The sequence below is a fragment of the Ceratotherium simum genome, chromosome 35, assembly GCF_057802395.1.
Source record: "Ceratotherium simum simum isolate JZ-2026a chromosome 35, ASM5780239v1, whole genome shotgun sequence".
Lineage (NCBI taxonomy): Eukaryota > Metazoa > Chordata > Mammalia > Perissodactyla > Rhinocerotidae > Ceratotherium > Ceratotherium simum.
In genome coordinates, this window is record NC_141934.1 from 3980895 (window position 1) to 4004037 (window position 23143).

Genomic DNA, 23143 nt, shown 5'->3' on the forward strand with positions numbered 1-23143 from the left:
GTAGAATCTCGGGCCCCGCCCCCAAACCCCAGACCAACATTTGTGTTTCTAGGAATTGTCCCATTTCATCTAGGTTCTCTATTTTGTTCACATACAACTGTTCACAGTATTTCCTTATAATCCCTTGCACTCCTGTAAGATCAGTAGAGATGTGCCCACTTTCACTCCTGATCTCAGTGGTTCAAGTCTTATTTTTTTCTTGGTCATTCTTAGCTAAAAGTTTGTCCATTTTGGGCCGGCCCTGTGGCTTGGTGGTTGAGTGCGCGCGCTGCGATGCTGGCGGCCCGGGTTCGGATCCCGGGTGCGCATTGAGGCACCGCTTCTCTGTCCATCCTGGGGCCGAGTCCCACATACAGCAACTAGAAGGGTGTGCAGCTATGACATACAACTATCTACTGGGGCTTTGGGGGCAAAAAATAAAATAAATAAAATCTTTAAAAAAAAAAAAAAGTTTGTCCATTTTGTTGATCTTCTCAAAAGTCCAATTTTTGGTTTCATTGATTTTTCTCTATTGTTAATCTATTCTCTATTTCTTTTATCCCCATGCTAATCTTTATCCTTTCTTTCTTCTGCTGGTGTTGGGTTTGATTGGCTCTTTTTTTTCTAGTTCTTAAGGTGTCAAGTTAGGTTACTGACTTGAGATCTTTCTTCTTTTTTAATGTAGGTGTTTGCAGCTATGAATTTCCCTCCTGGTGCTGCTTCTTCTGGGTCCTATAAATTTTGGTGTGTCGTGTTTTTGTTTTCATTTGTTCAAGATGCTTTCTAACTTCACTTGTGATTTCTTCTTTGACCCATGGGTTGTTTAAGAGTGTGTTGTTTAATTTTTAGATATTTGTGAATTTTCTAGTTTTCCTTCTGTTATTGATTTCTAGTTTCATTCCATTGTGTTCAGAGAACATACCTTGTATGATTTCCATCTGTTTAAATTTATTGGGATTTATTTTATGGCCTAACATATGTTCTCTCCTGGAGACTATTCCATGTGCACTTGAGAAGAATGTTTATTCTGCTGTTGTTGGGTGGAGGGCTCTGTATATATCTGATAGGTCCAATTGGGTTATAGTCTTTCAAGTCCTCTATTTCCTTGATGATCTTCTGTCTCGTTATTCTATCCATTATTGAAAATGAAGTATTGAAGTCATCAACTATTACTATTGACAATTAATCACATTTAACCTTTAATTTTTAAAGTGTTTTGGGAAGCTGGGAGGGCCCATGAGCACCACCCCTTCCCACATCAGGCCCTATGCTCACCCCAACTGTCCCAGGCTCAGCAGCAGTGGTGGCTGTTCCAGTTCTTTATTAGACAAAGAAACAGGGTTGTTTTCAGCATCTCCCCTAAGAGGGAGGCTCAGAGGGCTGAGCCCGCCAGGCCCTGCAGGATGGGCTGCTTCTACTTGAACTTCTGCAGCAACTCACAGATCCTCGCCTTGACCGTGGGATCCAACGTTGAACAGTCCCACTCTGCCAGCTTCACCAGCCGGTCATGGGCCTCCCAGAAGAGGCCAGAGCCAATGGCCAGCTCCACCCTCATGCGCCACTCGGCCAGCTTGGAGCTGTTGAGGAAGACGTTATGGTTGCCTCCCATGGGCTGTGGATAGACAAAGAGGAAGGAGTGGTCAGCCCGGGGACCAGCACCACCTGGGTCCCCTCCTACAGCCTCAGGGACTCTCCCTATCTACCTCAGCACAGAGTGAGTCTGCTGACCCCCGAGGCCTGGGCAAGGGGTCCCAGGCTGTGTCATAGATATGGGGTGGGGATGGAAGATCTGGAATCTCCCAGGGTTCTTCGTCTTGAACCAAGGGGACTTGAATCCCTCTCCGAGGGAACCCAGGGCCCAGGTGGGTCCCATCTCTCCATCAAGAAACCTCGCATAGGTCCTGCCTTCTTCCAGGGAAACCCCTCGTCCCCAGATGAGGGTGGGAGGAATTCGGTTATTTTTCCCGCACGTTGAACCTCCCTACGTGATCAAGCACAGGGACTGGGACGGGAGATCCAGCAGGCAGCCTACGAAACACGTACCCAAGAGTTTGGGATGCCCAAAATGGATGAATGTGGGTGAAAAGTAAGGGGGGGGGCGTGAAACGTAGGGGACTGCACCACCTGGGACAGAAAAACTTGACTGGTTTTTCCTGGTGCTGGTCTGCACTGCACACTGACCAGGGACCAAAGTGGCCACTTTGCACATTGAACAGAGGTGATGCTGGCCTCTCAAGACGTTGGCCAGGGTCTAAACTGGCCATCCTGCACACTAGCGAGGTCAGAACTGGCCACCCCTCCCTGCACGTAGAAACCACATAAATGCCCCACACCCAGGTCTGCCCCCAAAGGCACAGTGGATGCCCCTCAGACCCAGAGCCCGGGAAGCTGCTCTGTACAGCTATCTGCCTGCAGCTCTGGGACAGAGGCACTTCAGCCAGAAGGACACTTTGGAAGCCTCTGGTCACCTCCTGGAGAGTCCAGCGGGAGGAGGAGGCATCCGGGATTCTGGCTGACTGACCAGAGATGCTGTGTTCTTCTCCCTATCCCAGGCTCGCCCTCTAGCTCCTCCCACGCCGAGGATCTTTGTGAAGCGTGGATGATCATGACCCTCCCTGGGTCAAGCCTTCTGTGTTTCCTGTGGCCGTGATCAAGTCCAAGCGCCCAGACCTGGCTCCCACAGCCCCCGTGTCTCCCCCTTCCCCAGCCTGTCCTCAGGCTACAGCCCCACTGGCCACAGAGGAGTCCCCACTCTGCCCCACCCCCACCCCGCTCCACACCTGCATCATCTCCATCAGGGCCACCAAGTCGGCCAGGGAGATTTGGTTCCCTGTGATGAACATTTTGTCCTGCAGAAACTTCTCCTCGAAGAGCTGCAGGTTGTTCTTCACCTCTGCCAGCATCTGCTCCGTCTTCTCAGCTGGAACCTCCTCACCTGTGATCATCGGGATCAGCAGCTGGCCAAGGTAGGGGAGAGGAGGGAAGAGGAGGCTGCACCCCAGTCCCATCCGACCCTCCAGGCCTCAGTACCCTTGTCTGCTGGAGAGGTGTTGCACAGAACCAAGGATGTAAAGTGGTTTCACATCTTTTAGCAGTTCTGGTTGGCAGAAGTTGCCTGGGGCCATTGTTCAGAAGGATTTTGAGATCCCAGCAGGAAAGAATCCTGTGATTGATTAGTGATGCCTGTCACAGGCACAGGCTAAGAAGTATGGGCGCATATACTGGTTATTTGTCATCTTGAAACTTGGTGGTCTCTGTAGGCCCTTCGACTTGAGTAACACCAGCCCCCCCAGGTGCCTTCCCCTCCCTTTACAAGGCTCTTCCATACCCAGTGGTTCACTCCACGCTTCCAGCAGCTCTGCAAGGCAGATACGAGAGGGAAATGAGGCTCAGGGAGGGGGGGACGCTTGCTTGAGCTCACGAGGGGTCAGCCACAGCCGTGGCCCCACACACCTTGATCCAGAGTATCTTCCTCATGGGCAGCTGGATGGCTGTGTGCTGCCAGGCCATGAACTCGTCCACGCGGGCGCGCGTGTGCAGGTCTGGCGGGTACCAGTGCGAGGGTGCGCTGTACTTGCGGCACAGGTAGAAGAGGATGGCCACGCTGTGGAGAGGGCAGGTCAGGGCACCGCTCTTGCCAACCCCAACACTGCTACAGCGACCACCCCAGGGTGGCTTTGGCCCAGGGGGGCCCTCCAGCCACAGACCCCCTCCACCTGACATTCTCCTGAGGGAGGATGACCCCAAAGGGCCCCAGGAAGGTAGTCAGTGCACCAGTCAGCCAGGGCAGGGAGGGAGGCCTGCAGGGCGAGTGGAGTTGGCGGCTGGTGTCAGGAAGGGCAGTCCAGATGGGAAAAACATGTGCGGAAATACAGGGGTAAGAGGGAGTGCGGTAAATCTGGAGAAAGGAGTCGATGAGTGTGAACGGGGTGGGCGGGGACTGGTGGGAGAGAGCCAGAGACGCTGGGGAGGCCACACAGGGATGTCCTCAGAGATGCAGGAGGATATGGACTTAATCCTCTAGGTTATGGGTTGTGTAAGCAGGGGGATGAGAAGATCCACCTTGAAATTTAGAAGAATCCCTCTGTTGCGGGATGGGGGTGAGCCAGAGGGGGCAGAAGCTCAACATGGATGGCGGTGGCCGCATCCATGCCACCCAATGCCCAAGCAAGGGGTGTTGGGGTCTGGGGAGGGCAGGGGCCATGGGAGTCAGGGATGGTGCAGACTGGGGGCACACTTTGGAGAGGATGTCCCAGAGCTTGCCGTTGGCTGGTGGGGAGAGGGAAAGGAGGAACTCAGGACACGGGCATTTGAGGTGCCTGGGACATCTGGGGACCCAGAGTGTCCTGAGCCAGAGTCTGATATGACATCAAAGGTCGAGGAGCAGGCGGGGTCCCTGGGCAGAGTCAGCACGTGAGAAGGGAGCAGAGACGGGTGGAGGGAGAGGAAGAGAAGGAGCGGCCCGGAGGGAGGTCGGGGGCCCAGAGGCCCAGCTCTACCAGAAGAGGAACACGGCTGAGAGATCAAGGAGGGAAATCCTAAATCCTGAATCAGCTCAGCTGATCCCACAGTAACCCTGCAAGGTGGGTGCCAGTGTGTTCCCTACAGGCATTTGGGGAAACTGAGGCTCAGAGCTACAACTGACTTGCCAAAGACACACAGCCCATGAGAGGTAGGATCGGGGTTTGAACCCAGCTGCCGCTCTCAACCTCCTGGCACAGCTGGTGACCTTGGCCAGGTGGGGCAGGGGACTGGGGGCGCTGGGGGAAGAGAGTGAATTGTCAGCAAGGGGATGAGATGTCTCCAGCCACTGAGGGAGGCTGGAGAGGCAGGCAGAGGCTTGCCCTGCTGGCCCAATGCCCCAGCCCATTCTGTGACCTCTGGGAGCACCCCCCTTGGTGGCCAGTCCCTGGGTCATGACTGCTCTGGGCAGACCTGACAGTGGCTCCCAGGCCCACTGGTTCCTCCTGGCTTGTCTGCAGCCTGCGCCCCTCTTCTCCAGCCCACCACCTCCACCTCTACACTCTCTGTGTCTCTTTGTCCTGCACCTTGAGGTTGGGGCCCCCAGCGCTTATTCCCTGACATCAGCCCTCCTGGCTCCCACTCTGGGAGCACTGGGGCCAAAGGGGTCCACACCAGCATGTTCTCGAACACCTCCTGTCCCCAGGGCAGACCAGAGCTTGCTGTGACTGGGGGAGCCCCATCTCCGGGGAAAGGCACCCCGCTGGCATCACAGTCCCTGGATGACCTGGAGTGGGCATCTGGCCTTCCGTCTGCCCGGCACCCTTCCCCCTACTTTTCCCACAGGGACATCCCCCACCATCTTTAATCGAGTGATTCTGGTAGAGTGGCTGGCAGTCACAGGTCCCAGTGCCCCGGCCAGTGAGTGGTCCACGGGTGAGGGGGTGACTCAGCCTGGGCCCATCCATGTCCTTCCCAGGGAACTTCAGATCACCTGAGAAGGAGAGGTTGCTCTTTGCCCAAGGACCAGGTGCCCTGAAGATCAGCTACAGGGCTACCATTGGCCGTGAGTATACAGAGAACACTGAGAGGAGGAGGCTGACACACCCACAGAGAAGCCGATGGGTGAGATGGGTGGAGAAGAGCATCAGCACCAGAGTAGCCAGGCCCTGACTCCCCTGGCTTGTCACACCCGCCAATGAACCCAAACTAGCGGAGCTGGGTTTTTGCCATTTGCAGCCCCTGTCCTCAGCCCCTCACTCGGTGCTCTGATAGACACACCTGGGCAGAGGGGCCTGGGAGGCTGGAGGGGATGGGGAGGGGCAGGTCATTGGAGAAGGGGGTGGGTTCACCAGGCAGGGAGAAGGCCCAGGACTGGGAGCTGGGAGGGAAGAGACCACCAGAGTGAGGACACGGCATAATCAGAAGGCCAAGTCCAGAGGGAAGGAGGTTGGGGCCCTGCTCTGGGGAGAACACCGAAGGTGTAGCTGGACAACCATTTGCTGAAGAGACTGGGCTCGGGATTTCTGGATCCAATCAACCATTTCAGCAGAAACCCTGCCAGCTTGGGCTCGGAAGGGGACAGAGACGAGGTGAAAGGAAGGAAGGCTGTCGGACTTCTGTGAGATGGGCTGACGGAGCTATTCAACTGCAAATGTGTTAGCCTTCAAGGAAAGGGAAGGATGCCCCGCTGATAGGCCCGGAGGACGGAGCATGGAGTCAGACAGGATGATTCTCAAGCCTTAATACCTACTGGAATCTGCCCTGCTAGGTTTCAGGCTCCCTTGGGATGACGAGCCCCTTTTTCCTTCCTATTTCTCTGTTTTGGAGTGGGGATGTCCATCCGATGCCTGGACCCCCAGGGCATTTCGGAAGCAGGGTAACGTGCCTTCTGGTTTCACAGGTTCACAGATGAAGGGGAATTTTGACCCAGGACGAATCATCCCTTGACTTGCACCCATACTTGATTTGGAGGATTTAGATGATGGCATTTTGGACTTAGAGTTGATGTTGGAATGATTAAGACTTTTGGAGATGTTGGATGAGGTGAACGTATTTTGCACATGAGAAGGATGTGAATTTCAGGGGATCAGAAGGCAGGCTGTTATGGGTTGAATTGTGTCCACCCAAAAAGATGTTGAAGTCCTAGCCCCCAGTATTTAAGAATGTGACCTTATGTGGAAATAGGGTCTTAACAGAGGTGACATAGTTAAAATGAGGTCATTAGGGTAGACTCCAATCCAATATGACTGGCGTCCTTATACAAAGGGGAAATTTGGACACAGAGACACGCACAGAAGGAAGGCAATGTGAAGAGACGCAAGGAAATGATGGCCTTCTACCAGCCCAGGAACGCCTGAGGCTACCAGAACCTAGGAGAGAGATCTGGAAAAGATCCTACCCAGTCCCTTCATGAGGAGCATGGTCCTACCCACACCTTGATTTCGGACTCCTAGCCCCCGGAACTGTGAGACAACACATTTGTGTTGTTCTAAGTCACCCAGCCGGTGGTATTTTGTTATTTTCCAACCAGCCCTTGGAAAGTACCAGGCCGTGGGCCACCCAGACCTCCATGGGCCACTTGGGAGATATGCTTCAAAATTATGGGACCAGCTGTGAAGCAGTCTGGAAAACAATCAACCCTGTATCTTGCCAAACCTCTAGATCCAACAACCAGGAAATACAGGGACAGAAACTCATGTTACAAGACACCATGAAGATGCAACCAGCGGAATTCAGACTGTGCGAAACTCCACAGGAAAAAGGACCTGGTTTCTTCAACCACAACAAGCATGCAAAGGCGAAAGTTGGGGCGTGGAGGGGGCTGTGGATTAAAAGAGACTTAAGAGACAGATCAGCTAGTTATGGTACTTGCCGCTTATCTGGACCCTCATTCAAATGCACAAACTGCAAAGAAAACGTTTATGAGATACTCAGAGACTTTAAATACGAACTGGATATTTGATGATATCCAGGAATCGTTGTTAATTTTATTAGGTGTCAACATGGTATCGTGGTGGTGCTTTTTTTTTTCTTTTAAGAGCCCTTATCTCTTAGAAGTACATTCTTAAACATTTACGGATGAAATGATGGGGCAGCCAGGAGGCAGGGGAACAGAGCGGCGCACAGATGATGCGAAATGGGCTCCTGAGTGGACACAGTTGCAGCTGGGTGGGGGACCCTGGGGGCTGGTTATACTCCTCATCGGTTAGGATTTGTTCTACTCTAGTGTAAGTGTGAAATTTCCCATAGTAAAAAGATAAATAAGCGCCAGCAGGTTGGCTCTGGCTGAATCTCCCAGGAGGAGCAGGGACGGGTGGCCAGACCCCGGGGAGGACTGCTACCTTTCAGATAAGATGAACTTTCCATCTTTGAGGCTGGGCAGCTTCCTCAGGGGGTTGATCTCGATGTATTCCTTGCTGTGGTGGTGGCCTGAGAGGGGCAGGAAAGGTCTGAGGCTGCTGGCACCTCAGGGGAGAGATCGTCTCCCAGAGGCAGAAGTGCCTCTCTCTCCATTTTCTCAAAAAGGGGAAACTGAGGGCCAGAGGACCCCATGGCTCGCCCCAGGTCAGAGAGAAAGTCAGTGGCAGAACAGCGACCAGGATCAGGACTCCTGTCCCCACCCCAGGCGGGGTGACCCAGACAACCCTTTGGCTCACAGAAGCTGGAGGCCTCCAGCCCCATCCCCAACTCTGGGCCTGAAGCCACAGCCTGGGAATCACCAGAAGCCCTAAAAGCCTGGGTCCCAGCCCCAGCCCCATAGCCCCCTCCAAGTGGAGCAGGGCAGCTGGCAGCCCCAGACCCAGCACACAGCTGGAATCCAAAGGGAGCCTTTCATATGCAACCAAGCCAAGGTGGGGGCAGGAGTTTTAACTCTTCGCTGACCAGCTGCCCCCCTTGGAAACATTTCCAGGGGCTCCACTCACACCCCATGAGATTCTGGAGCTCCCCTGTCTCCTCCTCTATGTTCTAGAGGCTCCTGCCTCTGCACGTTGAACTTTTAGAGCCTCCTCCATGCTTGGGGCGGTGTTGGAGACAGGTGTCCTGAACCTCCCCAGGGTCTGTGTCACCCTCGGCAGGTTTGGACACTGGGGGAGGATGGGTGGGGACGGAAGCAGCGTCTCAGCTCCCAGATGTGGAATGACCGCATACCTCGGCATCCTTTGCCAACCTAACCAGCAGGAGCCGCAGCTCACAAGACGCTGGACTCCCAAAGGAGAGGGCGAGGGCACTGGGCGGGAGCCTGGGGGCCCTCCGAAGCTCTCCTTCCGCTTTGCCCTACAAGAGCCCGTTCATCAGAGTGGAGCAGAATTAGTGGGGACTCGTGAAGGCAGCTGGACAGGTGCACAGCCTACAATTCCCTTGGGAACCTTTTCTTCCCCTGTGCACTTCGGGGAGCCGGAGGGGGGGGTCTCCTGGGTCTCTGTCTCTGCTTCTCAGAAATGCCCTTGTGCCCTGCCTCCCCCAGGACCGGGCTGCCTGGGCAGCGGAGGGCGCCGACCTTTCAGCAGATCCACAAACTGGAAGTCGAAGGGGATGCTGTTCTTCCTGGCGAAGATGTAGACGGCGCGGCAGGACGCCGACAGCAGGTCTAGGTAGAGCTCCAGGACCATGCTGAGACTGTGCTGAGCCCCCTCCAGCCCAGGCCGGCGGGCCCTGAACCTGAGCTGTGTGCCGCCTGAACCCCGGGCCCTGTGCCCACCAGCCAGCCTGTGGCTTGCCCTCTCCAACCCAGGCCCAGGCCCCCGCGTTCTGGAACTTCTTGTTTCCCTTGGTGTTGTCATGAGGCCGGGAAACCCGGAATTCTCAGAACAGCAAGGATTCTGAGGACACCAGGAGTAGAATAGGGACAGGCCCCTGGCCTGGAGTCAGGGGGTTGGGGGCGGCTGCAACCCTGTCCTTCCCTCCCTCGCGGCCCGGGGCCGTGTCTGCTTACACGTGGGAATTCTCGGGGCCAGGCCTTCATTGTGGAACGCGACCAAAGAGCCTTTGCGGGGTCCAGAAGGAGGGTGGGGCGATGAGAACCCCTGGAAGATTCCAGAACAGAGAATGTGGAACATTCACAGGTGAACCTAGCCTGAACCGTGGCTAGGAAAGGATTGGGAGAAAGAGAAACAGGGGCGTGGGGAGACGTCAGGGTGTTGGGGACAACACCACGGGGAGTCAAGGGGGGCCAGCCAGGCTGTGAGATGCAGAGGAGCCCAGAAACGGGGTTGGGACAGGCAGTGGCCGTGCACCTGGAACTCAGCACCCAGTGGTGAGGGAGGTAACTAGACACCCGCGGGGAGGCCTGAGTGCTGCTCACCCGTGCTGGGTGATCCTGGGAGATTCCTGTCTGCTTGGAAATGGGGAGGCCCCACGTGGGGCAGAGAGAGGCTGGAGACAAGTGTGGGGCACACAGCGTGTTTACTGTGGACGGCAGAGTGACGGATACGGGCTCACCCCTCTCAGCGGAGCCGTTCCTGCAGCCGCTGCACCAGCTTCTGGGCCAGCTGGGGGTCCAACTGGGCCTCTCGGTGGTCCCGAGGCTGGAGCACGAGCCTGTGGGCCTCCTGAACGAGCTCGGGGCCCAGGACAGCCTCCACGTGGGCCTGCCACACTGCCAGCCGGGGCCAGTCTTGGCAGAGGTCGCAGCCGACTGCAGTGGGCTGGGGAGACAGGGCAGCTGGGTGGGGTGCTCGGCCTGGTGCCCAGAGTTCCCCCCAGAGGGCGCTCAGGCAGCAGAACCTCACCTGCATCAGCTCCCTGAATGCCATCAGATCCGCCAGGGAGACTTGCTCAGTGGCCAGGAAGGGCCTGGCCGCCAGCACTTGCCGATCCAGGTGCTGCAGAGTGCGGGTCAGCTTCCCCAACAGCTCCTCCAGCTTTGTGGTGTCCACAGAAGCGGGGCAGGAGACACCCGGTGGGGAAGAGACGGGCAGCTTACCTCGGGGCCCCCCCGCCCCAGCCTCCTCAGCCTCCTCTCCACCCCATCCGTTAGTGGTGCCCTCTGGGGCCCTGTGTTCAGAAGGATTCTGAGGTTTCATTCAGGCTCAAGGGAAAGAGTGCTGTGATAGACTAGCCATGTCTGGAGGGGGCAGTGGAGCGGAGGCGGGATCTGGGCCAACTGGCCGGTCCCAGCTCTGGGGGTCCTGGCTCCGGCCCAAGCCTGCATGACTGGCCCGGAGGCTCACCTCGCACAGGTCGACGTTGGTGGCGGGCAGCTGGATGGCGGCGTGCTGCCACGCCAGGTACTCGTCCACGCGGGCGCGGGCCTGCAGCTCGGGCGGGTACCAGTGTGCCGCCGTCTGGAACTCGCAGCTCAGGTATAAGAGGATGGCGACACTGCGGGCAGCGGTGTCAGAGATCTCCCCGCCCACCAGCACAGGGCGGCTCCATCTCCCACAGCAGGGTGATTTGACTGGCTTTCTATCCAGCTCGGCCTCGGGGCGGGGGGAGGGGTGGGGGGGCGGGGAGGACCTCCCCATTCCCACATCCCCCTCCAGGGGCCTCTTCCCCCCACCAAACTGCTCATTCCTCCATTTGCAAACTCCGCTTTGCTCGTGCCCAGGTTTCAACCTCCCTCAACCGCGGCTGCTGCTCCAGCCCGCCCTCGGCCTCCAGGCCCCCTCTCTGCCATTGGGGTGCTACTCAGGGGGAGGCAGACCTGCCACGGACGCCCTGCCCAAGGGGTCTCCAGGTTCCCTTCCTGGGCCGGTTCTCTCCAGTGCCCCGGGTCTGGGGGCGGCTCAGAGGGTGCCCCTCTCTGAATCCCCCTTGGGTTCCTGGCACTTGGTGCCCAGTTTCCATCCTCGGGCAAGCCCTGGGAGGTGGCTACCTTGTTATCCCATTTACAGAGGAGAAACCTGGGGCACGAGGTCTGTGACCTGCCCGTGGGCAGAGAGGGAGGGCACAGGGAGCTGGGATTCAGAGCCCACTGCCACCTGCGGCTGCCCGGCTCCTGTGACTCTGAAAGGACACCTTGGGGGCATCTGGGGAGGGGCTCACCTCGAGCCTGGGTCTTCCCCAGCCGGCTGCAGGTCGTCCAGGCCTGGCTGGGTGACCCGTGCCCCTCCTCGCTTGAAGCTCTGGCGTGAGCTCCAAGGCAGCCCCCTGGTCCAGCCCTCTGCTCTGTGAGCTGGGCGGGCTGGAAGAAGGAAGGGACCCCAGCAGTCTGGAAAGCTGTCCCCGCCAGCGGTGATCAGCTTTCTGCCTTCCTAGCTCCGCCTCCCCCGGCCTGGCTCTGAGCCTGGGCCATCCCCAAGTCACCATTACCTCTCGGCCAGCAGGAGGTCCCCATCCCTGAGCGGAGGCACCTTCCGCAGGGGGTTCACCTTCAGGAATTCAGGTTTCAGGTGCTCCGCTGCGGGGCGGAGAGGAGGGGAGGCTCAGCGCAGGGTCTGGCCCCCGGGCGCCCCCTGCATGGGGCCCGGCCTAGCTGCCCAGCTCACCCCGTGCCAGCTTTCTTCCTGGCGAAATGTAGATGGCCCGGCAGGGGGGCGAGTACAGGCCCAGAAAGAGCTCCAGCACTGTCGCCAGACCTCCAGCCCGCTCTCGCCTGCCCTCCACTCAGGCCTCCCAGGGTTGCTGGCCCCTCCAAAGCGGGGCCGAGCCCTGTGCCCCTTCCTGAAGCCCACTTCCTCCAGGACCTGCTGGGCGCCCTGCCAAGCCGCCCCCCATCCTGGCCTCTGGGGAGTGGAGGCGGGGTGGGCCGTGCCTCTGTTGGGGGTTGGTCACTGGTTTCCCAAAAGCAGGGTCCCCTGCCGGGCCCTCCTCCTCCTTCACAGGGTGTTGCAAGCCCGTGGACGCTCCTCCCTCCCACTCCCTCCCCCTGGCTGGGGCCAAACACCCTCCCTCCTGGGCTGCACCCCCATCTCTGCTTCTGGGGCAGGGCACTTGCACAGTCTGCCAAGTGGAGGTGACAGGCGGGCTGGGAGGCCAGCTGGCGAACACACACTTCAGGTCTTTGGGGCCTTTTGTGTCTTCCCTCCCACCGCGCCTGTGCCACACACACACACACACACACACACACAGGCAGACACACTCACACCCACATGTACTCACATAGACACACACACACTGAGACAGACACACACACACAGTCACACACATACTCACACAGTCACAGTCACATACTCATACACGGTCACACAGACACACACACAGAGTCACACAGTCATACACACATACTCACAGTCACACAGTCACACACAGTCATACGCAAACTCACACACACAGTCACACACTCACAGACTACACGCCTCCCAGCCCAGGCCTCTCCTCTCTCCACTCTGAGTAACCGTAAAGCCCTGTCAGCTGCCCTCGTCCAGTGCCCCCCACCCCCTAGCTGTGGCACCGCCACCCCCTGGGGCTCAGGAAGGGCCCCAGGGAGTCTGTCCTCTTCCCAGCCGGACCCTCCATCACCAAGTGCTGTCACTCTGCTTCCTGCGCCACTTACCCCCCACCCCGCCTCTGGTGGCCTGGCCAACCTCACCGGCTCCCCGACCAGCCCCCTGCCTGCATTCCTGGCACTTGGTCCTGGTCCACACAGCACAGGACCAGAGGGGATCTTTTTCTTTTCTTCTTTAACGGTACAAACAGCCTTTACTGGTTGCAACAGTGAGTGGAAGAGAGGAGGGGCTCCGACAGCTCCTGCAGCGGCTCCAAAAGCCACAAGGGATTTCCCAAGTACGAATCTGACCCCCTGCTCCCCTGCCCAACACCCTCCCACAGCCCTCAGCCCCCCGACCCCTGCACCCCCACACCCCCTCAGCCACTGTGGCCACACTCCCTGGCCCTGTCCGTTCGCCTCTCTGCCTGCCTGGGCTTCCCTCTTGAAGTGCCCTGTGCACCTCTCTTGCGTCAGGACCCAGGTCTCCAGATGCGGGCGCTGGATTGGGGGCCTCCATGGACGGGGAGGACAGCCAGGACCTGGCCTCCACATTGGCCGAGCTGGTTGGGCAGGTCATGAAGCAGGTAGCAGACCATCCTGGGGCCAAGGAGGTTAGAGCCACTCACGTCTGGCCTCCCTGACCCATGCAAGGGGACTGTAATGCCTTCTCCCCTCTTTTCACTGGAACTGAAGTTTTAGTGGACAGGACTTTTGGAGACATGCCACCCACACACACACATACTCACAGGCCATGTGGCTTGAGTAAGGCTGCCCCCACCCTTGGTTCCAGGGACAGGACATGGCCCAACCCAGCCTGTGAAGACCCTGCACCCCTTAGCCACTCTGACTGGGTCAGGCAGGGCCACCGCGAGTGAGTCCTGGGATTGAGGCAGCCTCACTGGGGAGGCCGTCAGCCTTTCTGAGGAGAGGCCCTGGGAGCCACCAGGCTGCAGAGGGAGCGCAGACCCTTCCCCAGTGGAGAGGGAGGGCCAGTGCCGGGCGGCCCCAGGAGCCAGGCTATGCAGAGCCAGCCGTCCTGGAGCCCAGGCAGATGGGGAGTGGAGCCAGGCAGGCCTGGCAGAGCCAGCTACCGCCCAGCAAGCCTGTGGTGGGAAGCTGGGCCCAGGCCTGGCACGCCTACAGCCGTCAGGGAGCCCTTGGCCTGCTGCCCTGAGCCCTGCAACCCGGTCCCACGTAGGAAGTGCCCATCCAGGGTTGGCATCTTGGATCCAGGGCCACAGCCTGCGGTGAAGGGGGCTAGTGAGGGAGGGGAGGGACAGACAGAGAGAGACGGGGAAGCAAGATGAGGAGACAGAGACAGGGAGGAGGGCAGCGAGGCTCCTTCATTCACTCACTCATTCATCCCTTCATTCCTTTGTTCAACAGAGAGTGAGACGCAGAGACAGACAAAAAACAATGGAGGGAGAAGGAGAAGGACAGGGGACCAGGGAGTTGTCTTATTACGTCTCCTCACCCTCTAAGCAGGACATGTGGATGGACTCGTCGGGGTGCCGGGAGGGTTCTGATGACCGCCTGCCCCAGGACGCTCGGGATGGGGCCAGGGCCTCCTGGCACAGCCCTGCACCCACGAAAGCCTCTACTCGCTCACACCGTGTGGCCAGCCACGGCCACCCCTTCCAACGCATCATAGCCAAGAGCCACGTACTGCGGGGTCATGGACGGGCCAGCGTCCATGGACAGCCACATCACTGAGCCCCCCAAGGCCTGGGGCAGGGTGGCAGCCATGGGATCCCGTTGCCCCTTCCAGGGGCAGTCAAGAGGTGAGCGGGGGTGGGGGGGTCTCCGTCTGTCAAACAGAGGTGGCCCCCCTGGCACCCCCGCACAGGGTCAGCGGAGGGAGGCTGCCTGGCTGTTCCAAGGCCACACCTGCAGCAGCACCAGCCGCTTCAGCCAGCATCACCTGGGGCTGGAGAGGAAAGCCCCGCCCCCCAGGAAATTGTCTGTTCCTGTTCCTGCCCACTTCTCCTTGGGCACCTGTGTGCAGATGAGCAGAGGCAGCGCCTGTCACGTGGGCGGAGGGTGGGCTCAGTCTTTGGCCCCCATCCCCCTCCCCAGCACCTTGGCCCTGCCCACACCTCGTCGTGCCCTCTTTCCTCGTCACCCTTCTCACCTCGGTCCGCACGGGCATGCCCAAGGTGCCCCGGACGTAGTCGTCCTGACCACTCGGGCACTCATTCGCACGGGCGTGGGCCTGTGGGTGGGACAGCGCCGGTGGGCCACTCTCTGGTATTTGCGGCTCAGGGTGGACATGGTGGGGGCTGTGGCCTTGAGGACCCTGGTACCCAGTCACTGCCACCTCTCTCAGAAGCCGGCAGGCCTCTGCCAGCAGAGGTCTCTACCACTGATCGATTCCTCTCCTCCACCCAGCTCTCCCCACCCCTCTCCGGCACCCAGTGGTCAGGCCGTGTCCCCACGGCCGGTCACATGCCTGGGCAATAGTTCCCGGGAACTGACGCCCCCTCCTCAGCATGCCTCAAAAGCCTGTGCTCATCTTGCTGTGATGGCCTTCCCGGTGTCACCACTGTGTTCACCTCCCAGCGTCGTCTTTGCCACACCTGGCTGCTGGAGGGTCCCAGGCACACTGGGTCCTCATGGTTCTGGCGTTAGCTCGGGCCCTTCCCTCTGCCAAGAGCAGCAGTTCAGGATTCAAGGTCACTTCCAGCGGGTCTTTTCTGCCCCTCCTCCTGCCAGGTGACCTAGGGATCCCCACGTCCCCCTTGTGTTGGTGCACAGCATGGCTAGTTCAGCTGTGGTCATCCTCCAGGACTTTCCTGTCCCCTACACTGTCCTAAGAGTGACTGGTTAACTTGATGGATGGTTTACTTCTTTTATACTTTATTGGAGCATAATAAACCTGTCCAATTGTGAACAACAAGAAAGCAACCGGTGTGGATCAAGAAGGCACAGGCTGCGGCTACCTGTCCCCAACCTCCCAGGGGATGATGGAAAAGGCCCAGGAGAGCAAGGAGTACAGGACCCTCTGAAAGAGGGGCAGCCAGGACACGACCTGAGAGGGAAGACCCACCAGGCGCCCCAGGGCGGGACAGCTGCAGCGCAGCGCCTTGCGGGGTGCTCCCTGGAACAGCCCAGGATGGGCACAGCGGGGCCCCGAGGCCCCAGGAGAGGTGGGCTCAGAGCGTGCTGTTAAGGAGCCCATTCATTGGTCGGCGGTGACATCTACTGTCGCATCCAAGAACCTTGCCCACGTCAGCCCGGTGGCCTCCTGTGGGGAGCCTGGGAGACAAGTGGAACTGGGAGAAACTTGGAAGAGTGGTGTCCTTTGCCCTGTGCTGTTTCTGTTGCTTACATGTAATTTCCCAAATGCTGTGTGTGTGGGCACAGGGTTGGCTGTGAGGAGCCCTTGCTTATAAATCAGAGGGTAGACTTGTGATGACTTCAGGTTGTTCCCTCCCGAGAACTGGCGGAGCCGCTAGCGAGGAATAACAAGGGGTCACATTCGAGGAAAAGAGAGCAGGTGGGGGGCTTCGGTGGGCAAGGGTTCAAGGGCTTTCTGAGAGACGAGGAGCTGGGGCAGGGATGGGAGGAGCCCCAGGCTCCAGGCCCACAGGCCAGGGGTGCGGGCTATGAAACGGGTGCAAACGGTGAGGTGACAGGGCGATAGCCTAGCCCAGCCCCCCAGGGCTCCAACCCCAGGGAAGCCAGCGACAGCTGGGGCTGGGGGAGATCAGGGCGTTCCCTGCTGAAGGGACACGGGCCTCAATTAGGACCTCGGGTTCAAAGATGCTTGTCCATCTGTATCCCAAACACCTTCCTCAGGCAAGTGTGAGGGCCCTTCACAAATGACAGGAAAGGTCACAGGAGAGGAAGCGCAAAGGGCTCCTAAACTCTTGAAAAGTACCCAGGTTGACTCCTAAAAATGTAAATCCCCAGTGTGTGGACAGATTTTTGGGACCTGTCCCCCCGGTCTAACAGGCGAATCTAGCAAGCAAACTGCAGAGGCTTTAAGTCAGTACAGGAACATCCAGGCTGTCCTGTGAAGCAGCCGTGCAGGCCATCCTCAGCCTGTGTCCAACAACCGTGCAGCCCCCACCTCGCGACAGAAGTCGCCAGCTGGACAGATCCACAGCAGGAAGAGATGAAGGGGTACCTCGCTCTCACATTCCCAGCTGTATTTCTTAGAGACTAAGGGAATAACTAATGACTTTGGTCCTTGCCTCCTCCAGACATAGATAATGTCAGCATCTCTGAACTTGTTTGATGTGTAAGCAAGGAATTCTTGTTTATGTTCCCTTCAGTGTAAGATCTAGACAAAAGGCCAGATGTACACTATCCCTTTTTTTCTTTTTACATATATGAACTCTAATTGTAAGTTTTTTCTCTTTTCCTCTTCCCTGCACGTGCACTGTTTGTGAAAGAGAGAGAAGCTGCACTTACGCTCCCCACCCCTCAGAGCAGCTCCATCAGAGCATCTGTTGAACTGTTTTCTCGGGCTTCAAAGTCCCCGCGCTGATTGTTGAATAAACTCCTTCACTAATATCACCCGGACTCTTTAGTTCAGTCGATAAATTGGCGACCACAAAGGGACCCAGAGAGACAGCCTGAGACTGCCTGAAGCAGTGAGAGGACCCGGCGCTGTGGGACCAGCAGGGCCCTTTGTGCCCAACTGGCTCCCCAGAGCTCCAGCCGCAGCGGGGCAAGTCTTTCCTGGGTCTCGGATCTCCCGATTAGCGGTTGAAGGTCCCCCAGTTTATTCAATAATCGTCTATAATTGTCCAAGTGGAACAGGGTGTCTGTCCTCTGTGCTTGTAGAGAAGGGAATTCCAATCTTGATGCTCGGGTTTTCTGGGCTTTAGACCCAAGGGAAATAAGAGAGAGGATAGATGGTGGCTAATGTCAGAGTTTTCCCCTGTTGGCTCTCTTGATGATCAGAAACTGGTTCAGCTTGCCAAAATCAAAACTATTCATCAATGAGGGCCAGCTTCGGCTGACTCCAAAGAATATTCCTGGCATGAGGGTTAGTTTCAGCTGACTCCAAAGAAAAGGGCCATTTGCTCCCTCTGCTGGCATTGCCAGTGTCTCTTGACCGGGGGCCAAGTGGAGGTGATTGAGATCAATTCTCAAGCCACGTAGCAGTCCCATAGGGAACGCCAAACCACGTAATTAAATAATTTGGCTCATCGGGGGACGCGGTATCAGGTTGATTACCAGCGCTCCGCACCCCTACGATTGTGTTAAACAATCGACAGGAGAAACTGAGGTACGTAAGAGGGTGGAACCGACTCATCAGTGACACTTGGAGCTACACCCATAAACAGCACACTTCCGATCCACCACACTAAATCACTGGTTTGACTTGCTGAGCCAGAATGGGAAACAAAGCATCAAAACCTGGTAACTGTGGGACGTCTGACAGTCGGCCACCAGCTAGTACTCAGGCCAACTTTACCTTCAAAACTTACGGAGCGCAAACTTGCAAATGGCTCCCTAAGTCGGAGGATATTACTAAAGGAGATCTCACTTTCCAATGGCCATTCTGGGGAACTTTTGTTTCAGCTAAGTGTGCCTTAAGGGTCACCCTTACAAGAGAGGATTCAAGACCTCTCAGAAACAATAGAATGCATTCTTTGATTGACATGCAGAAGCTTCTAAAAGACAAAATGACTTCAAAAACCACTCTGAAAAGGATCCTTACAAAAAAAGGAGAAAAGAATCTTTAATAAAAATTTTTAGCCATCTGAGCAAAAAAACTTAACTTAGTTCATCTGCCAGAAAAACAATTTGGATGCAACTATTCTTTTGAGTTTTGTACCTGTACCTTTGTCATGGCTAAGATTTTAAATATCTCTGTTTCTGTCTGTCTGTGTGTTTATGTATATAATTCTCTCTGTGTATATTTGTCTGCCTCCCAATGGTATAACTTCTGAAGCAGCTCTATTTAATGGGCTTGAAGTGGGCACGTACATAGATTATTTCTAAATGTAATAAAAATTAACCCCAAAAGTCTTTCTTTTTTTTTTTTTAAAGATTTTATTGATTTTATTTTTTTCCCCCCAAAGCCCCAGTAGATAGTTGCATGTCATAGCTGCACATCCCTCCAGTTGCTGTATGTGGGACTCGGCCTCAGGATGGACGGAGAAGTGGTGCCTCGATGCGCACCCGGGATCCAAACCCGGGCCACCAGCATCGCAGCGTGCGCACTTAACCACCAAGCCACAGGGCCGGCCCCCAAAAGTCTTTCAAGTTATCGTGCTATAAAATGATCTTGGTCAATAAAAGCTTGTTTAGGTTTGTTGGTTTGATTAAAGTAAACGTGTTCTCAGAGTTATCAACATTGGATATGGTACAAACATGTTATCTCTGTTACAAAATTTGTCAGCAAAAAAAAAAAAATAATAACTTAGAATAATAGCTGATTTTGTCTGATGTCTCATGAGAGTTTGTAGGCAATCTAAATACAACTATTGGGAACACGTAAACTGAGTAGATGTGGAAAGGATAAAGTTTTGGGGGTAAACTTTTTAATAATAATTATGTGTTATGGTGTGTGTACTTAAAATACCTTCAAAACCTTTTGGTGACTTAAAATCTTAGAGTTTTGCTGAATTAAGTTAAAGGATAAAAGTTTATTTAGTATCTAGGTCATTTCCACATAAGACAAAATATTATAAATCGATTATTAAGCCTAGATTTGTCTGCCTTTGGTTTCTTATCTTAGAGAAACTGAAAGATGCTTGAGTTTATTGATAAACATGTTTTGTGCACGCTGAAAAATTTTCTATGAGAAAGCACCTATTTCTAGAAAGCCTGTATACAAGGAAAGTAAAATGTATGTTTTCAGTAAAGAAGGTATAAATAATAGAGGTATTTTTGTTTTGTTAAGAAAGATAAATTTGTCCTAAAGTACTAGGGAAGAAAAAAAGGAAAGAAGGCACGGGGCAAACTCTGAACGTAAAAAGCAAGTGACAGAGTTTTATGGAAGTAAAGCTCTGAGGAAAGAGTTTTGTGCACAGTGATGTTGGCTAAGATTAAAATAAATTTAATTACGTGAATAAGTTTCACTATCAAAAGTAAGCTGGTACAAAATTAGAATTTGGCTTTCTCTCTCTTAAACGGATAATCTTCCTGAACTTTAGGCTGCTCTTGATAAAAAGATTATAAAAGGTTTTCTTTACCTTTGGTTGAGTCTACCTCAAAGACAGAAAATCAATGTTTTGTTAAAATAATTTCCTATGTTCAAAAAGACTGAGGTCTCTCTATTAAGGTTACCTTTGGCCTGTGACATCTTCTGTTGTCACCTTGATTGAATGGATAACTAAGCCTTGTTTCCTATTTGACCAAACGCTTGAAAACCTTTTGATATTTTTGACAAACTTCCCCCAATTTTAACGTCTTTCTTTTGACTTAAAAAGGAAATTTTAAAATTTCTGATTGACCTTAGGACTTCTCAAAGAATTTGTTTTCTCTTCCTATAACGAGGGAAATATTAAACTAATTAGACTCATTTGGTGTGTTAAATTACATAGGAAGCACTGTCCAATAAGAGATGATAAACCTTCTTATGTTATATTGCATAAGTAAATGTCACTGATATAAGTGTTTTAAAAGTTGTATAACATTCCTCAAATTCTGATCTGTCCTGGTTATCAGTCATAATTCTAGTCATTATTTTACAATGTTATATGTCACAAAAATGTCCACATTTCCTTGTCAATTACAGTATAATTTTAAGTCTTTTGTTATCTATGGATAATTATTGTTTTACCCTGATGCTTTTGCAGGTATGTTTCATTTTCAGAGAGATTCCTGGAAAGGACTCTGACACTTACTCTAAAATATAGGTTTCTGATAAACTGTCAGATCATAATGCTAAACTAAATTTAAAAAATTACAGAACCAAAATGGAAAACCTGATGGATTCCTAAACTGTTAACCATAAACAATTGAGGAGATTTTGTTTTTAACTGACTAGATACTGCAGGAAGTAGGTGCCTAACTTTTCACTCATTGCTCAGCCTTTTGTATATATATGACTTAAGTCTGACCACTGTTCAACCTTTTGTATATATATGACTTAAGTCTGACCAGTATGGACATCAGAAGGAGAAAAAGCCATAAACACCTTAAAGTCCATCTTGGCGCAGGCACCAACTTTAGGTCACCGTAATTTCAACTTGCCATTTTCTCTCTTTCTACATGAAGACAAAGGAAATGCCTTAGGTGTATTAACTCAAGAACACGATGATCACCTTCGACCTATAAGATATTATAGGCAGCAATTAGACTTGGTAGCAAAAGGACTTCCACTGTGTATGAGGGGTATTTCAGCAACAGCTCTCTTGTGTGAGGCTACTAAAGAAATGGTGATGGGGTCTCCTTTAACTGTCTGTGCTCCTCATTCAGTTAAATTCTCATCACACTCAACATGATTCTGCGAGTCGATTAACTTTGTATGAAATTGTTTTGTTTTCTCCTAATATAACTCTGCTTAGGCGTAACAGGCTAAATCCTGACACCTTGCTCCCAGATGATGCCGAATCAATGAAATCGGATCAAGACTACATAAAATTAACTGACCAGCTTTTGGCTCTTGGGATGATTTACATGAAAGTCCTCTAACTAATGCTGACCTCCTGTTATTCCCAGATGGCTCATACTTGCGAGGACCTACTGGGAAACACCAAGGTGGATGTGCTGTGGGTCCTCCAGTCTCCATTCTTGAGAGGGCTCCCTTGCCTCACGCTCACGCAGCACAACAAGCTAGACTTGTTGCACCGGCCAGAGTCTGTCGTTTGGCTAAAGGAAACTGCAAGTATTTTTACTGACAATAGATGTACATTTGAAATAGCCCATGATTTTGGGATGCTCTAAAAACAGGTTTTTTAATGCTCTACTGAGCAACATATTAAAAACAAGAAATAAATGGCTGCTTTGTTAAAAGCCATTTAACTCCCTAAGGAATTGACAGTATTAAAAGTACAAGGTCACTCCAAGGCGGACACTTCAGAAACAAACAAACAAACAAAACACAAGTTAACAGATCAGGCAGCTAAGCAAGCTGCCTTATGGATGGTGATTCCACAAACTCTGACATGTACCTTGTCCTCTCTAACTTAACTGAGGCTCAGTTTGATTTTCAGAAAACTGCCACAGAAAAAGAAAAAGAATTTAGATCCAAAAACAGGGGCTTCTGATTCTTGCAGGGACCTGTGGATTGGACCTAATCAACACCCAATGCTTCCTTTGGAAGCTCCATTTCTACAGTATATTCATGATCTGACTCATTGGGCCCCAGAGTACTTTTGGAAATGCTTTTTTACTATAACATGGAAAATATACTCTCAATGTTTAGTCTGCCCTAAAGACAACCCAGAGAGGCCCCTGTAGTGTTCCAAGGGAGTTTTCCCTTTGCCAGTGAGGCCGTTTGAAATTTGGCAGATGGATTTTATCCAGTTGCCTCCCTCTCAAGGTTGCCAGTATGTACTTGTTATGATTGGCATGTTCTCTCACTGTGCTGGAGCAGTTCCTGCCGAAGGGCTACCGCTCAATCAATAAGTAAACAATTGCCGGAACATATCATTCCAGTACGAGGAGTCCAGTAGAAGTACACAGTGACCTGGGAGTCTTGTCGCCAAATTATGAAGGAAATTTGTAAAGTCTGGCCCATTATGCAGCATCTTCACTGCAGTTACCACTCCCAATTGTCAGGCCTAATGAAATGAACAAATGGCATAATTAAGACCCAATTGGCTCAACTCACAGATGCATTTTCTTTGCCTCGGCCTAAAGCCCTTCCACTGGTATCGTTAACCCAAGATCAACACCCTTTGGCAAGCATCCATTGTCTCCATCTGAGATTATTACTGGGAGACCTACGCCTCTAGAGGAAGGATTATATGAATCTTCATTACTAAAAGGTGACATACTTTACCATTGTAAAATGGTATGTATGTACATACATACATACCATTGTAAAATCCTAACTAAACTGTTAAAAGAACACTCGAAATTGGTTGCCGATGCATGTGATGCAAACTTACCTACGGAGGAAGATATACAGACTCATGATTTACAGCCTGGTGACTATGTTTATCGGGAAGTCACCATTTAACAAAGCTCCTTACAGCCTAAGTGGAAAAGACCTTATCAAAGGACCATACCATCAAAATGGTAACCTTTTCCCAAGACTGATAGTTAGTAGCTAACAATTGGGGCAGCTTGGCAAGACAAATGTTGTGACAAGAGGAGGTGAGTCCAGTAAGAAACAAAAATAATGGCTATGGTCCCTTAATTACTGGACTCGTCCAGACTCATTGGAGCCCTCAGGACAGGATTCATCAAATTGAATATGCA

At 53.5% G+C, this 23143-nt stretch overlaps 3 protein-coding genes across 6 annotated transcripts; 1 reads left to right on the forward strand and 2 right to left on the reverse strand.

Moving 5' to 3' along the window:
- Positions 1-1204: 1204 nt before the first annotated feature.
- LOC101391551 (glutathione S-transferase theta-4) lies at positions 1205-9053 on the reverse strand. The gene is made up of 5 exons (XM_004443100.3): positions 8942-9053; positions 7785-7872; positions 3433-3583; positions 2760-2936; positions 1205-1591 (listed from the first exon to the last, which is right to left on the reverse strand). The coding sequence occupies exons 1-5, from the start codon at positions 9051-9053 to the stop codon at positions 1394-1396; spliced, it is 726 nt and encodes a 241-aa protein (XP_004443157.3). The 3' UTR covers positions 1205-1393.
- A 113-nt stretch (positions 9054-9166) lies between these two features.
- On the reverse strand, positions 9167-14457 carry LOC147912413 (glutathione S-transferase theta-1-like). The gene is made up of 7 exons (XM_087423582.1): positions 14286-14457; positions 13940-14053; positions 13289-13408; positions 11695-11806; positions 10614-10764; positions 10173-10304; positions 9167-10088 (listed from the first exon to the last, which is right to left on the reverse strand). The coding sequence occupies exons 1-7, from the start codon at positions 14455-14457 to the stop codon at positions 9888-9890; spliced, it is 1002 nt and encodes a 333-aa protein (XP_087279708.1). The 3' UTR covers positions 9167-9887.
- LOC147912414 (uncharacterized) lies at positions 10367-18783 on the forward strand. Of its 4 annotated transcripts, none has more exons than XM_087423871.1 (2): positions 10367-10831; positions 14198-18783. In XM_087423871.1, the coding sequence occupies exon 2, from the start codon at positions 14487-14489 to the stop codon at positions 15525-15527; it is 1041 nt and encodes a 346-aa protein (XP_087279997.1). In that variant the 5' UTR covers positions 10367-10831; positions 14198-14486; the 3' UTR covers positions 15528-18783. The 4 variants fall into 4 exon arrangements, with proteins under 4 accessions (XP_087279997.1, XP_087279996.1, XP_087279998.1 ...); XM_087423870.1 differs by having other exon boundaries at positions 10367-10745; XM_087423872.1 differs by having other exon boundaries at positions 10367-10670.
- The last annotated feature ends 4360 nt before the right edge of the window (positions 18784-23143 follow it).

Bases quoted from the DNA above. Each gene is read 5' to 3' on its own strand.
- LOC147912413 (XM_087423582.1), bottom strand. From the start codon at position 14,457: ATGCGTTGGAAGGGGTGGCCGTGGCTGGCCACACGGTGTGAGCGAGTA. The intron at 11,807-13,288 runs GTCCTGACGCAA...CCCTGCGCTGAG, and splicing joins GCCCGCATCTGGAGACCTGG to CCTCCCCTCCTCTCCGCCCC. The intron at 10,305-10,613 runs GTGAGCCTCCGG...GACACCACAAAG, and splicing joins CCAACGTCGACCTGTGCGAG to CTGGAGGAGCTGTTGGGGAA.
- LOC101391551 (XM_004443100.3), bottom strand. From the start codon at position 9,053: ATGGTCCTGGAGCTCTACCTAGACCTGCTGTCGGCGTCCTGCCGCGCC. The intron at 7,873-8,941 runs GTCGGCGCCCTC...TGCCCCTCTCAG, and splicing joins GTTTGTGGATCTGCTGAAAG to GCCACCACCACAGCAAGGAA. The intron at 3,584-7,784 runs GTAGCAGTCCTC...CCCTCTCCACAG, and splicing joins AAGTTCATCTTATCTGAAAG to CGTGGCCATCCTCTTCTACC.
- LOC147912414 (XM_087423871.1), top strand. From the start codon at position 14,487: ATGGACGGGCCAGCGTCCATGGACAGCCACATCACTGAGCCCCCCAAG.